Below are 14,371 nucleotides of genomic sequence, written 5' to 3'. Positions count from 1 at the left end.
CACACACACACACATATATATATGGATATATATGAATATATGTATATCCATATATATCTATATCTATATCTATATCTATCTATCTATCTATCTATCTATCTATCTATCTATATATATATATATATATATATATATAGTGTGTGTGTGTGTGTGCCTGCTTCTCAGTATTATAGCAAATGCCCAAAGAACCTAAGGAGGCCCTAAGAAATTATTGAGATCCCCTAGAACTGGAGTCACGGGTGTTCATAAGAAACACAGTGTGGTGCTAGAATTGAACCTGGATTCTCTGCCTGTGCAGCAAGTGCCAACTCTCCAGCCCCTATTTTTTTCTCATTATATTTTAATTCACATTACACCCAATCATGGCCCTTCTGCCTTCTTTCCTCCCAGTCCTACCCTCACAAGTCCCTCCCCCATAACTTTCTCCCCTCTTCCTATAAAGGAACAGACCTTCCCTAGGTATCTGCCTGTCTTGGAACTTCAAGTTAGAGCAGGACTAAGTGTATCCGTTTCCACCGAGGCCCAAACAGTCAGTCCAGCTAGGAAAAGGGGATCCAATGGCAGGCAACAACGTTCCAAATGTTAGGGGACCCACCTGAAGCCCAAGCTGCACATCGGCTTCAAATGTGGTTTTGATAGTGAAAAGCTGGGGACTTATGGTGGACTACTGATGAGAAAGCCATCTCAGCACGTCAGTTCAAAAGCTGTTAACTGTAACAAGTGGACGTTGAAATACTCTGTCTTCATGGTTTTCCATGAGAGATCAAAATCTGCCATTCTTCGCTTTTATAATCAGAGGAGGTTGAGCTACATTTGGAGTCATTTTTTTTTTAAGTAGAAACTTGATAAACTGTTTAAAACCTCAGGCTGTTAGGTTGAAAATGGCACCAACAAAATATTAGGAAATACAGCCCTTTGTGACCAGCCTTAATTGTTTTCAAATGTATACCAGCACATCGAGGCAAGATAATGTGAAACTGGTTAGGTTCCTTTAATTAATGATAGACACCACAGAACCTTTATATTTAATAATATAGTATAGTGTCTGGAATACCTTTTTCATTTTTGATAACAGTCTTTATTAGCTTACTTCCCTGAATTAACTTTATTAGCAAATTACTGTCTCGGAGAACTTGATACTCCTGAAAAAATCATAAATGGTTTTCTTCTCATATTTATAGAATATGTAATATGTGCCCTAAGCACTAACGATCTTTGAATTAAGATTCTCTAGTTTAATAATTGCCAATCTATGTCAGTCTGTCCTGGAAGGACACAGCACTGTTAAGAGCATAGTGATTGCGTCCCTTCATGAGTAACAATTTATCCCAACTGAAACACATAGTTGCAGGTCCTGTGAGACAAAACGTTTCCAATTTTATCCTTTTTGTAACACAGAGAAGACAGCCTGGAAGAGGTGAAGCAAGCTCTCTCTCTCTCTCTCTCTCTCTCTCTCTCTCTCTCTCTCTCTCTCTCTCTCTCTCTCTCTCTCCTCTCTAGTATTCCCCAGAAAGCCTGATCACCAGTAACCCAGTAACCCGAGTCTCTAAACCAGTGGCAACCACTGTGTGCTAACCAACTCCTAATCTCGGACAACTTGCTCAATTCTCTGACCCATTTCCTCGTCCAGTCAGAGAAAGGACTAGACAAAACCAGCTCAAACCAGAGCAATAATTTGTTATCAGTTTCTGAGCCTGCTGTGAAATGCCCACCAGTCTTGTTTCTCAAGGATACCGTGTGATTGCCCAGTTTCTACAAAGAGCATGTAACAATTTCAAGTTTGACAAGATTAGTCATAGCCCCATCTTAAGTTTCCTTTTCCCTTTTTAACACCCATACAATCTACTTGCAAAGTGAACTCATGCCCTGTTAGGCAATGGAAGGAAGTCTGCTGCAACAGGATGATTTAGAACATGTGAGTGAAATCGAGAACACAGAAGAAAGCAACGTTACCAAACTAACAAACTTTGTCTTGCTTTGTAAATAGTGTGATTTGACATATTTTTTCTCACCAATTATAGTCAACTTTTCTCAGGACAAGCCATTCTTCCTAGGTATACCTCAGAATAGAGAATTTACAATTTTAAATACCTCTCTCAAAAAGCACGTGTAAAGCTTTGCATCCGAGCTTTTGGACTTCATCATTGGCTGAATATCTGTGCATGGCATCAAAAATTAACAAGAAAACATCACATTCTTCATCCAGTATCAGCAAGGTGAGTTTACCTAATTTGAAGAAAACAATGTACTGTAAGGAAATAGTGGTTTTTAGCAGTTGGCACGTTAGTTTTGCATGACGGTTATGAATGTTTTGTGGACTTTTATTTTTGATAGAGCACTTCATTGTCCCAAAAGTTATACCTATAAAATTCTCTCCAAGAGAGATAGATCACCAATCAATTTACTTCTTTTTGGCACTTCACATACACATATATACACACATGCATACACATGTGCACATACATGCACACACACATAGGCACCTGTACACGTACACATGCATGCACATACACATATCACTCACACATGCATGAGCACACACGAACACACACCACTCACAAAACTGTAGGCCTCTTATGCTCTTGGGATGAACTCCTATCTGCCTCTTGAGCACTAACTACGATTTAAACGTTTTGTGGGTACCCTGACCTGAGCCTCCCCTCAATCCTATTCTTCACCAATGAGACCATCGTAATAACAGCCACCCAAGACAAACTTCCCAGTCATCATCACTCCAAACTCCCTCTCTCTTCCATTTTGTCTAACCAATGAGCCAATTCATTTAATTAAGAGCCCAGCTGCTCAAGTGTTAGCTCTTCAATATCCCAAAGCTTTCTCTGAATAAGCTAATTCTTATTCAGAGGATCATTCTTATCCCGATCAGGGCCTCTTCCCATCTCTCCAAGAATGCAGAAATATTGGCTTAGTTTCTCTGCTTATTCTAAACTTCTATCCAACTCTTGATAGTTCACTCCCTGTACTGTATCTCTAAAACCCAAATGTGATCCTGGATGTCCCTTGGTGGAATCTTCTAAGCTCTTCTGCCCATTCTAAGTACACTAAAGAAGATCCTTTACAAAGTCAACTATGCCAGTGTCCTGAGCACAAGGCTAACTCAAGTCTAGACATGCTACATCTGTGCTCCTCTTAAAGCCTTCCTCCAATCCCTCTGTGAACTTTCCTACCACACTTAAGATGTTCCACCAGTAACACTCATTCCATCAACAAAAGTAACTGTCATGGAATAAGGATGGAAGCAGTAAACAGATTTTAGCCAGGTGTGTGTGTGTGTGTGTGTGTGTGTGTGTGTGTGTGTGTGTGTGTGTGTGTTTGTGTGTGTTCTACTGGAGACTAAACCCAGAATCTCATACATCCTGAGTAAGGGCTCTACTACTAAGCTAAACTCCTAGCCTCATAGTGAATGTTTCCATAATACAAATGAGCCCACCACGAGTTAATTCGCTTCATTATAACACATTTAATCAACAATAGGACCTCACAAGCCAGGTTCAAACCCCACTGTATAGATAGATACTGAGAAACAGAGAGATTGTGTAATGCCAGTGACTTTGTCTAGTGCTCAATTAGTAGTCAATAGGTGCCGAGCTGGATTAAAGCTAAGCAGGTCAGCCAGGTGGAGTGGTGTACAGGGCAATCCCTGCACTTGGGGTGTAGGGTGCTGAGATGAAGATGGTGAGTTTTAACAAGTCGGGGCCACATAGAAAGTTCAAGTCCAGCTTCTACTGTGAAAAAAATGACCCTGTCTCAAAACTACGAATGCAGACAACTTTACACATCTCACAAACATTTGTAACTCCCACCTGGGGACTTTGACTGCTATCCCTTTGGGGTGAGTGTCATTCTATTTGTAGTCCAGTACTTCTCTCACTAAACTTCAATTATCTCTTTAAATGCATTAACCCATCTGCATGAGCAGCGCCATTCCCTTGCCACCATGTGTCTATTTAGATTCAAATTTAAATCTATAAAAACTTAAATAAAATCAAAGTCCAGCTTTTCATCATATTTCAAAATTCCAAGAGTCACATAGAGCTGCTTGTTGGGACAATGGGTAGCAACATTTCCACCATAGCGGAAGGGCCACTGGAGTGAGGGCTCGATTGTGACAAAAGAGAAATGAACCAAGGAAAACAGTGACAGTCCCAAGGAAGTGAGTTGCAACTACATGCCATTAAATCATTGAATTAAATGCTCTTTGGGAGTCTCCTGTTTCCTGTCCTCTGTGCCCTGGGTCTTACACTCTTTATTACTGCTTTTCTCTCCTGAAGGTCTTTATTAGCAGGAACAATTAGTACATGAGTGTCTCCCACCCACCTGTACAGCCTCCCTTGCGCCTTCTCAGGTGTTTGCAGCTCTGCACACAGAATTCTCTTGACCTCAAAATAATCTCCCCTCCACTGAACAAAACTCCCAGTCATTTGGGGTTGTGTCTTCTTGACAACCACAGCCGTCTGTCATGGCAATGACCATAACTATTACAACCATCTCAATATCACAGCTTGGGTCTATTAACCTCTTAGCAGACGTCACCTTAGGCAGAGAGCCTGATGTGTGGAATGTGTCTGAGATTGTGTCACTAGGTGGCTGAGGCTACCTCTCTGCTCATCAGAGTATCTCACCCAGAAAGATAAGTAAAATGCCTATATGGGGTCAAAGGAGTTTCCAAAGCATTTAAAAGATGTAACACATGGAGCAAGAATCAAGCAAGCACTCAAGAAGTGATGCTATATGCTTTATCAAAGACAAACTACAGGAAAGACTTTGAGGGTTTGTACACAGAAAGCTACCAGGGATGTGAATTATGGGAGCAGATTTTAGAAGCCACGAAGGAACTAGAAATAAGAACAGTGGAAGAACACACCAGCAGCATTTAGAACCAAGATGCTGGTTGAGATCTGAGAGAAACAGGAGGCATGGCAAAGGCAGACATAGACGCTCTAGACATCACTTAGTTTGTACTCTGACCCTGACAATTGTTAGCAGTAAGCAGCTCCAGTCATCACCTACCTGAATCTAGGAGGAGATCTAAGGCTTTTAGTCCAACTATTGACAGGTTGACATTGGTGTGATGAACAGTTAACATCTTAAGAATCAGCCTGGAATAAAAAACACAAAATCATATGACAATGAACTTCATACAGCAAAGCGAAGGAGATGCCCCAGTGGGGAAGGCACTTGCTGCCTCTCTTGACAACCTGAGGTCAGGCCCTGGGAGCCCAGAACAGATTTCCACAAGCTGTCCTCTGACTCCCACATGTGTGCCATGACATGCATGTGCCCACCCCCTACATGCATGCGTATATATGCACATACAAAATCACTCCATCAACTAATAAATGCATGTCTTGACCCAGCTAGCATGAAACTCACTATACTTATCAGGGTAGCTATGAATTCATAGAGCCACCTGTCTCTCCCTCTCTAGCATTGGGATTAAAGGTATGCACCACCACAGCAACATAAATGTATTTTTTCTTTTTTTTCTTTTTTTAAATTTTTATTAGGTATTTTCCTCATTTACATTTCCAATGCTATCACAAAAGTCCCCCATACCATGCCACTCCCCTAGCCCCCCCTGCCACTCCCCTACCCACCCACTCCCACTTTTTGGCCCTGGCGTACCCCTGTACTGGGGCATATAAAGTTTGCAAGTTCAATGGGCCTCTCTTTCCAGTGATGGCCGACTAGGCCATCTTTTGATACATATGCAGCTAGAGTCAAGAGTTCCGGGGTACTGGTTAGTTCATTTGTTCTTCCACCTATAGGGTTGCAGATCCCTTTAGCTCCTTGGGTACTTTCTCTAGCTCCTCCACTGGGGTCCCTGTGATCCATCCAATAGCTGACTGTGAGCATCCACTTCTGTGTTTGCTAGGCCCCAGCATAGTCTCACAAGAGACAGCTATATCAGGGTCCTTTCAGCAAAATCTTGCTAGTGTATGCAATGGTGTCAGCATTTGGAAGCTGATTATGGGATGGATCCCTGGATATGGCAGTCTCTAGATGGTCCATCCTTTCGTCACAGCTCCAAACTTTGTCTCTGTAACTCCTTCCATGGGTGTTTTAATGGTTTTTAATGAAGGTTTAGACTCAGACTTTCTGTAACACCTAAAGCAATATTTAGGTACTTTTCACTCACCCTTACGTTTACTGTGTTTTGTTCTGTTCAGCAAAGCTCATGTAAAACATGTCCCCTTGGTACAGACATAAACAGAGCTAATAGTATTAAGAGCCTGGGTTGGGGTGCAGCTCAGGGGCAGAGCACTTTCCCAGCATACCCAAGGCCCCAGGTTCGGTCCCCAGCAGCAGAACAAATGTAAATAAGTAAATGAAATGACCAGGAATCCTACTTGGCTCAACTGTAGCAAATATTTCACATGATTCCATGGGCCAAATTAACACGTTGAACAGATTCAATGCATAGAATTTTTCTAATTATCAACCATATATCAGTAAAAGTGGAGAGAAACAGACAGAGTATCCCAAACCTTTATTGTTGTGTGCAGCTCAGGGACTGAGTGCTTGCCTACTATATACATGACCTGTGGATTGACATGCAATACTGGAAAAAAAATTAAGAGAGGTGAGAGGAAATATCATTCTGTGTCTCAAGAGAAAAGCTGTGAGTTCTGCCTCTATTCCACCAAACGCCCAGACTCAGTCATTGACCCTGTTACCTAGCACCTCACACAAAGCACCATGAAGGACATCCACATCCACGCCTTCAACATGTGACGAGAATGTGTGGATTATATGTCGCATGTGTTGCTATAGTAACATACAGGAATATTGCATTTAGGAGCTCATTTGTATATAACCTTAAGGATCCACTTACATATTGCAACTATCGACTGCTACTATCTTTGATAAAGAAATCTTCCATTCTAGATAATGGGAGTCCCATAACTGTAGACCCTGCTCTCAAATTCACTAGACTTTAAGGCCAGTGTTAGCAGTGCCAAATGTAACCTTTAACCATTTCCTGCCTGGGGGTGTTTGGTTTTATATTGTTGGAAGAAGACAGAGCTAGTGCCATCCACAGCCTCTCTTACACTCAGGAAACATGTCCTTTGGCATCTTAGCAAAGCGAAGGATTGCTGATCCCGCCTAGCCACCGTCCTACTCTGGCCCTAACCCTCACTGTTCCACTCTGTCAGAACACAGTTCAAGAATGGAGTCATGAAAGGGGGATTCTTAGTGCTTGTGAGAAGCCTTCAAGAAAACAGGACAAGACTTTCACGACCTCAATTTCTTCAAAAACATGGCATCAGTCTTGCAATGTGCTTTTATACTGGATAGGAGCATATCAGATAGGAGTAAGTTCACTTCAACTTATTCATCACAACTGGCTATTGTTATTTTTTATGCCTCTGTGGGAAAACCTATTTTTGCTAAATGCAGCTTATCCTTGTGGTTAACTGTACACTTTACTCGTGTGACTCTTCCTGACCCCTAGGATATGAACTGTCCGATGCCCTGCATAAAGTTGGCTATTGCATGGGATTTTAGTCAGCCTCATTTTTAGCCTCTGCTCTCTCAGGCCAACTAGAGCAGTAAGCACATTCTGGGTCCTTCTCATTACTACTACCAAAGAGATTCTCTCTTTGGTATCCATCACCTTTGGAGGGGATAAGTTTGACCACAGAGGAAAATGCTTTACACAAATTTTGCCACAGTGTTCTACTGTTGAAACCAGCGTTTCTCCCATCGTCACAGACTGAGATCTGACTTAGGACGGGAGTAGAGACAATACATGGAGGTGGGGGATGGGCTGGAGTGAGGGGGTAAGCAAGAGAATGCATGAGTGACTCTAAATCATGTTTCCTGTAGAAACAGTTTAGTAATCACCCCCAAACACTTGGATTATCCTGGAATTCAGGAAGTGAGTTTTCCAGTACTCTCCGATATTGTACATTAACTAAACTCGAGAAGATCATGGGAAGACTCAAACAACCCAAAAGGAAATTAAATAAAATCAGAATGACTAGTTACAGGTCTACAGTGGGTAAATTAGGAATAAAAACCCAGCAACACCTACATATTAGAAATGGAGAAACTGAGGCTTATAATAACTCACTTCAGAACAGACACACTATTGTACAACACAGACACTTTCTCATAAACAGCAGAGAATTCAGTTTTTCACAAAACATATTTTTCTCAAGGAAAGTAGCATTGGGGGTAAGGAATCCTGATAATTGTGGTGCTAGGTATGAGATCACCTAATGGCAGAAGATACTTTTATAAACGTCCAGAAACTATTTTCTTTTTAAAGAATTTTCTTAGAAACATTTTTTTTGTTCAAACTTCTTACCTAATTATGGCTATCAATGAGGTCTTATTAAGGACATTATGCAGAAAGCAGCAGCCATATCACTGTTCAGAAGTCACCAGACTAGGGTGCAGTGGGCTGAGAAAGAATAAATTTCCTCTTTCTTATTCCTTCTGAAAGTCACCGTCTCTGTTCACTGACATTAGCACACACACACGTATGCAAATTGCACAAGAAGACAGTAGAGCGTAGCTTTGAAACAAGTGGTTACAGAACTAACTTCTTGGTTGTCATGTTCTTTAAAGATTATATCAGTTTCACTACTACTAATAAAAAGCCTGTTTGGCTTCACCTTAAGTGCTACTAAAATATCTACAACTTAACCATTTATGTAACTGTATTATCTGTGTTACTAAAATCACCTCACCTGGTCCTTTACCATCAGTTATAGTTTTCTAGCTCACAAGTAAAGTTTAAAGATCTCTATAAATATAAATCATTGATGTAAGAAAAAAATATCCACTTTGAAGGAATTTTGCAGAATGGTTTTGGATGAACAATGATTATCACCTATAATTTTTCAATGCAGTTTATCTTCACGTATCTATCACACTTACCGGTGAATACCAAGGACTTCCCAATCATTTCCAATATCCTGGGGTCCTATTAAGTTTTGCAATGTCCCCGGGCAGACTTCTATCAATTTGCACAGAAGTGACCACCCTGCCTGAAAATAAGAAAGGTAAAGATTTGACCTTTTTTATTTAAAAGGTAATGTTTCATATATCCCTGGCTATCCTTCAACATGGTAGCCAAGAGCGAGCTTGGCCTTCTGATCCCCCTCTCTCCACATGTAAAACCCTGGAATTACAATCACAGACCACCACGTCCAGTTTGGGTGATGACAGTGAGCATGGCTGAATCCAGGGCATGGCACACAAGCACTCAACCAAGGGAGCTGTGTCCCCAGCCCTATACCCACATTTTATTTATTATTATTATTATTTTTGTGTGTGTGTGAGACAGGGTTTCTCTGTGTAGCCCTGGTTGTCCTGGAACTCACTTTGTAGACCAGGCTGGCCTCGAACTCAGAAATCCACCTGCCTCTACCTCCCAAGTGCTGGGTTTAAAGGCGAGCATCACCATGCCCAGCTATACCCACATTTTAATAGGCTGCTAATAGATGTGCCAATCATGACTCTGTTTTCAGTGGAACAGACAATTATATCACATTTAAATAATCACTTTAAGACAAGACAAAAACCCTTAAAAGTTTTCTCAGAAATGAGAGTAAGGTGTGTACTTTAACTACACATTACTTTAGGACCACACTTTAGAAACACACATGCGCGCGCGCCCGTGCGCACGCGCAGAACACAAAAGTACTATGGCATTTTTGAATAAATGCACAATAGATATCCTTACCATCTAAGTCAAACAAGATAAAGAACTTTAGGTGACACACTGAAAGTTTTAAGCACGAATGGCTATACTCACACTGTGGTACTTTAAAAAAAAAAACGTATAAATATCTGACATAATCTTTCCCAAGAGCTCAAGATTTGGATTATGGAAAGAGAAGGTGTTTGGACTGGAAGGCTGGAGGGAGCTGCAGATTTTGGTAGCCATAGGAAATGACTGGCAGTGGGTAATAGAGGCCTCTAAGTAGCAATGTCCTATGACTGAGCCTACATCTGTTGCTGGAAAAGAAAAGAAGCTATAATAGGCAGAACACCTCAGGGCCCCTTTCCTTCCCCTCGATGTCTGTGAACTATGAGATCTGGTGGTCACAAGTACCCTAAAACTCTCCACATATATGCATGACATTTGACCTTATCGATGCATTTTAAATATATGATGTTGTTTTTTTAAAACAAAAAAACAACAAAAAAAAAACTTGTAGGTTTCATGTGTTTGGGTGTTCTGCCTTCGTCTGTGCATATATGCTGCCTTTGTGCCTGATGCCCGAAGGCCAGAAGATGTTGTCAGTTATCCCTTACTCTAGTTAGCGTCTCTGAGACTGTGAGAAACAGCGTAAAGGACAACTCAGGGAAGAAAGGCATTAGTTCATCTTACAGCTTACAATCTGCCATCAGGGAAGCCAAGGAAAATACTCAACAAGAGAACTGAACCAGAGACTGTGGAGAAATGCTTCTTGCAGGCTTGCTCAGTTTGTTTTCTTATACAATTGATAACTACTTTCCCCAGGGAAGGCACTGCTCCCAGTGCACTGGGCCCTCCCACAAACATTAATCAAGAGAATTTCCCCTAGACTTGTCCACAGACCACTTTGATGGAAGGAATTCCTCCGTTAAGGTTCCCTCTTCCCAGGGTCTGTAGCTTGTGTCAAGTCGACAAAAACTAACAAGTATGCACTGGTAAGGGAACTAATATGGAGGAAAATCACCATACAGGTGTTAGGAACCAAACCAGGGTCCTCTGAAAGAGCAACAAATATTCTTAATGACTGAGCCATCACGTGAGCCCCCATTTAAAAAAATTCTTTGCTCAGACCATTATATATGACTTCAACATCCACAAAACATTCTTTACCTATGGGCAGAAATATACCAACTCCTCATTTCAACTCAAAGATTAGCCCACTCTTCTCCCTGCCTCTGTAAATCTGAAGTGCCTCCCATTCTCCCTATGGGTTAAAGAACCATACTTGACAAGGCCAGGAAACCAAAGAGAAAACTGCTATCAAGGTAGCATGCACAATTAACGAAAGGGTGGGTGAGATAGACTCATGACAAGCATTAAAGTGATATAAATCCTGGAAATAAGAGTAACTGTGAGAATGATAAAAAAATGTAAGACTCCAGCCACATTTCAAAATTCATGAGCTGTAAGATGAGCTGGGTACTAATGCCAATAATTGTGTACAGGGGAGAAGATGGAAGCTGGATAAGGTTGGAGAGATGGGTAAGAGCCGGTGATGATGCGGGAAATTTATATTCATTTGCCATTGGGACAGTGGCACATATTTGTAGTTTGTGTGAGCAGACAGGAGGCATCTCACAAAGATAAAAGTCCGCATGGTTTCTCCACAGTTCCATCTCTTTAGGGCACTGTTCACCCTAATAGTCTCTTCACTATGCAATTTTTAAATTAAGCATGAATCGTCTCATATCGCCAGGACTTCGGCTCAAATAATTATTGTTTTCTTTTAAGAATATCTAACAGTCACTTTTCACTGATATTTTAAGTTGGATACCTTCCTCCATGTAAGCAGAACAGACATGAAGAACCCAGCTGTCATAGAAAGCACTGTTCCTGCGATTTTTAAGAAAAACTACATGAAGCCTTTTCCCCAGGCTTTGAAGAAAGTGGCACTCTGATGAGCTTCTCGTGCAGAAACGTTATTATAAGATGCTAAACTCATGTCCATACCTGTATGGCTGACTCACTGAGAAAACCTGCTTTGCTCAGGTTGCTGAAGCTACAGCATCAATAACTGCTTGGCAAAAAAAAAAAAAAAAAAAAAAAATCCATTCGAGCAGCGAAGCCTGTAATCAATGAGTGGAGCTTCAGTGACTAACTGAAACTTTCAGCCTCAAAGCAGGCCTGACAACCAAAGCATTACTCTTTCAATTGGGAACTTATCTTTCAAAGAGAGAAAGTTTTAACCCTGTACAGTTATGACAGACAAGGCTGTTGTCCTCTACTACGAAGACGATATAAAACTCAAGCATCCCATTCATAAGTGATGTGAAAAAAAAATCAAAGGGTTGGAGAACATTTAGGTCACTTCATTGATTTTGCTGTCTTCCTTCAAAGGTTGGAATGACGTGGGAAAAGAGAAGTCGAATTGAGTAGCAAAATAGAATGGCTAACAGGGGGAGACGTGCACGGGGCAAGCTTGAGAGCAGCCCTAGGAGATCTGCAACTGTAAAAGAGCCCAGATAAAGCAAAGTGTAAAAGTCCAGAATCCCGAATGCCGTGTTGGATGATGCTCACAAGAAACCTTAACATACGTGTCTGGCGAGGAACTCCTTACCTTCACCAAGGCATTCTCATTTGGCCCTTCTAGCTAATTGGATTGCAAGGACTATGGAAGGGTGCTCAGACTACATTCACCAATTATGTGAAGAGATTGAAAAGAAGATATTCCTTTCAATTAGAGATGCTAAAAATCTCAGTAGAGAAAGAATCCTTTCTATAACCCTTTGATAAGACCAACGGCAATATAGCCATTGTATTTGCTCATAGTATTTGTGCCAAACCATTGGACTTGGCTTGCTCACACAAAAATCTTAGTAAGTCCAGAACTAAAGGATGGATATTTTGAAGACTCAAACATATTTGAGCCCTAGCTTTATTACAAGCACCCACAGGGACTACTCATTCTAACTAAATCAATATGAAGGAAAGACTCTGGTCAACTTTCTTCAAGTGCAATGAAATGTCAGTAAGAACCAATTAACATATGAGACAATCATCTATAAGATGGAACACAGGGCCCCCAATGGAGGAGCTAGAGAAAGCACCCAAGGAGCTGAAGGGATCTTGCAATCCTATAGGTAGAACAACAATATGAACTAACCAGTACCCCCCAGAGCTCATGTCTCTAGCTGCATATGTAGCAGAAGATGGCCTAGTCAGCCATCACTGGGAAGAGAGGCCCCTTGGTATTGCAAACTTCCTAGTACAGGGGAATGCCAGGGCCAAGAAGTGGGAGTGGGTGGGTAGGAGAGCAGGGTTGAGGGAGGGTATAGGGAACTTTTGGGATAGCATTTGAAATGTATATAAAAAAATCTAATAAAGAACCTCAAAGAAAAAACAACAATTAACATAATATGCATAAAGTCCTTGCAAATAAACACTTATAAAACACTGAAAGCACTGACTTTATTCTGCTAAATTACCAGACCAGGGGCTGCTCCTTTCCAATAGACTTTGCAGCTGCTCACTCCACAAGCTGGTAGCAATATTTTAACCACTGCAGTTTCTTGGGCATTTTCTAAAATCAAGATCTAGAATATCTTGGTTGACTGGGTAGCTTACTGGTAGAGAGCTTGTTCGGTACATGCAAATCCCTGTGTTTAATTCCCAGCACCAAAAATGCAGTGGTGGAGGAGGAGGAGGGTGGAACGAAGGAGGAGAAAATGGAGGGGGAAAAGGAGGAGGAGGAAGAGAGAATGAAGAAGAAAGAGGGAGTGGAGTAGAAATGGATAAGGGGAATGAAAGGGGAAAGTTAGGGGGAAGACAGGGAAGAGAAAATGACAGTGTTTGGGGATATAGGTCAGTAGTCAAAGTAATTCCCTTAGCATATTTAAAGTCACAGATCTTGTCAGCACAGAGAAAGAAGGAGGAGAGACAGAGACAGAACAAAGACAGACAGACACAAAAGGAAGAGATGAAAGGAGAAAGAAGTAAGCAATGGCTATATTCCTGATTCCCCTGGGCTCTCAGGTCTACCACTCCCTTCTGTGTTCAGTTGACTGAAAATCAGGGTCCAGTTTTTCCCAGTGGTACCGAGCAGGTGTGAGTCTACCAAGTCTAGGTCTTGGCAGTGTAGGCAGCCAGAATTAGACACTTTTGAATATAAAGCAAGATGCATAATGTAGGTGGAGAACAGAAAGCACCTTCAAAATGATTCATATTCCGTGGGTAAAATTCAGACTCTTGGTGCTAAAAAGTACAGTATCATTATCATACCTCCATCTTCCTCTTGATTTTGTCTGATAATAACCTGAAAATCACTAGACAGATAGGAAAATTTCACACTTGGAAAAATAAAAATATTTACTGCAGATAAAAGTATGCTTTTCTAAAAGAAAATTAGAGCCAGGTATGGTGACATATGCCTATAATTATAGCACTGGGGAGCCAGAGGCAGGAAAATGGCAAGTTCCAAGTAGTCTGGGTTATACTGTGAGAACTTGACAGGGTGGGGGGTGGGGGCAGAGGGAGAAAGAGGAGGAGGCAGAGGAGGAAAAGGAGGAGGAGGAGGCAGAGGAGGAGTAGAGGGGGAGAGAGAGACAGAGAGAGAGAGAGAGAGAGAGAGAGAGAGAGAGAACATGGAGACTAAGATAAGTCTAGTCACTAGAATGAATATGAAGGAGTATTCTCCCGGTG

At 41.4% G+C, this 14,371-nt stretch overlaps 1 protein-coding gene across 2 annotated transcripts in view; it reads right to left on the bottom strand.

Annotated features, from left to right (window-relative positions):
- Positions 1 to 14,371, bottom strand: part of Lrrk2 (leucine rich repeat kinase 2) — a 141,681-nt gene that overhangs the window by 125,618 nt on the left and 1,692 nt on the right. For both annotated transcript variants that reach the window (XM_029469790.1, XM_021183253.2), the window contains exons 3-5: positions 8,908 to 9,017; positions 5,029 to 5,117; positions 2,092 to 2,226 (exon numbers count right to left, since the gene is read on the bottom strand). In XM_029469790.1, coding sequence (XP_029325650.1) covers positions 2,092 to 2,226; positions 5,029 to 5,117; positions 8,908 to 9,017 — 334 coding nt within the window. The remainder of the gene's footprint in view (positions 1 to 2,091; positions 2,227 to 5,028; positions 5,118 to 8,907; positions 9,018 to 14,371) is intronic.

Source organism: Mus caroli, chromosome 15 (genome assembly GCF_900094665.2).
Source record: "Mus caroli chromosome 15, CAROLI_EIJ_v1.1, whole genome shotgun sequence".
NCBI lineage: Eukaryota > Metazoa > Chordata > Mammalia > Rodentia > Muridae > Mus > Mus caroli.
This window is presented reverse-complemented; position numbering and strand designations above follow the sequence as displayed.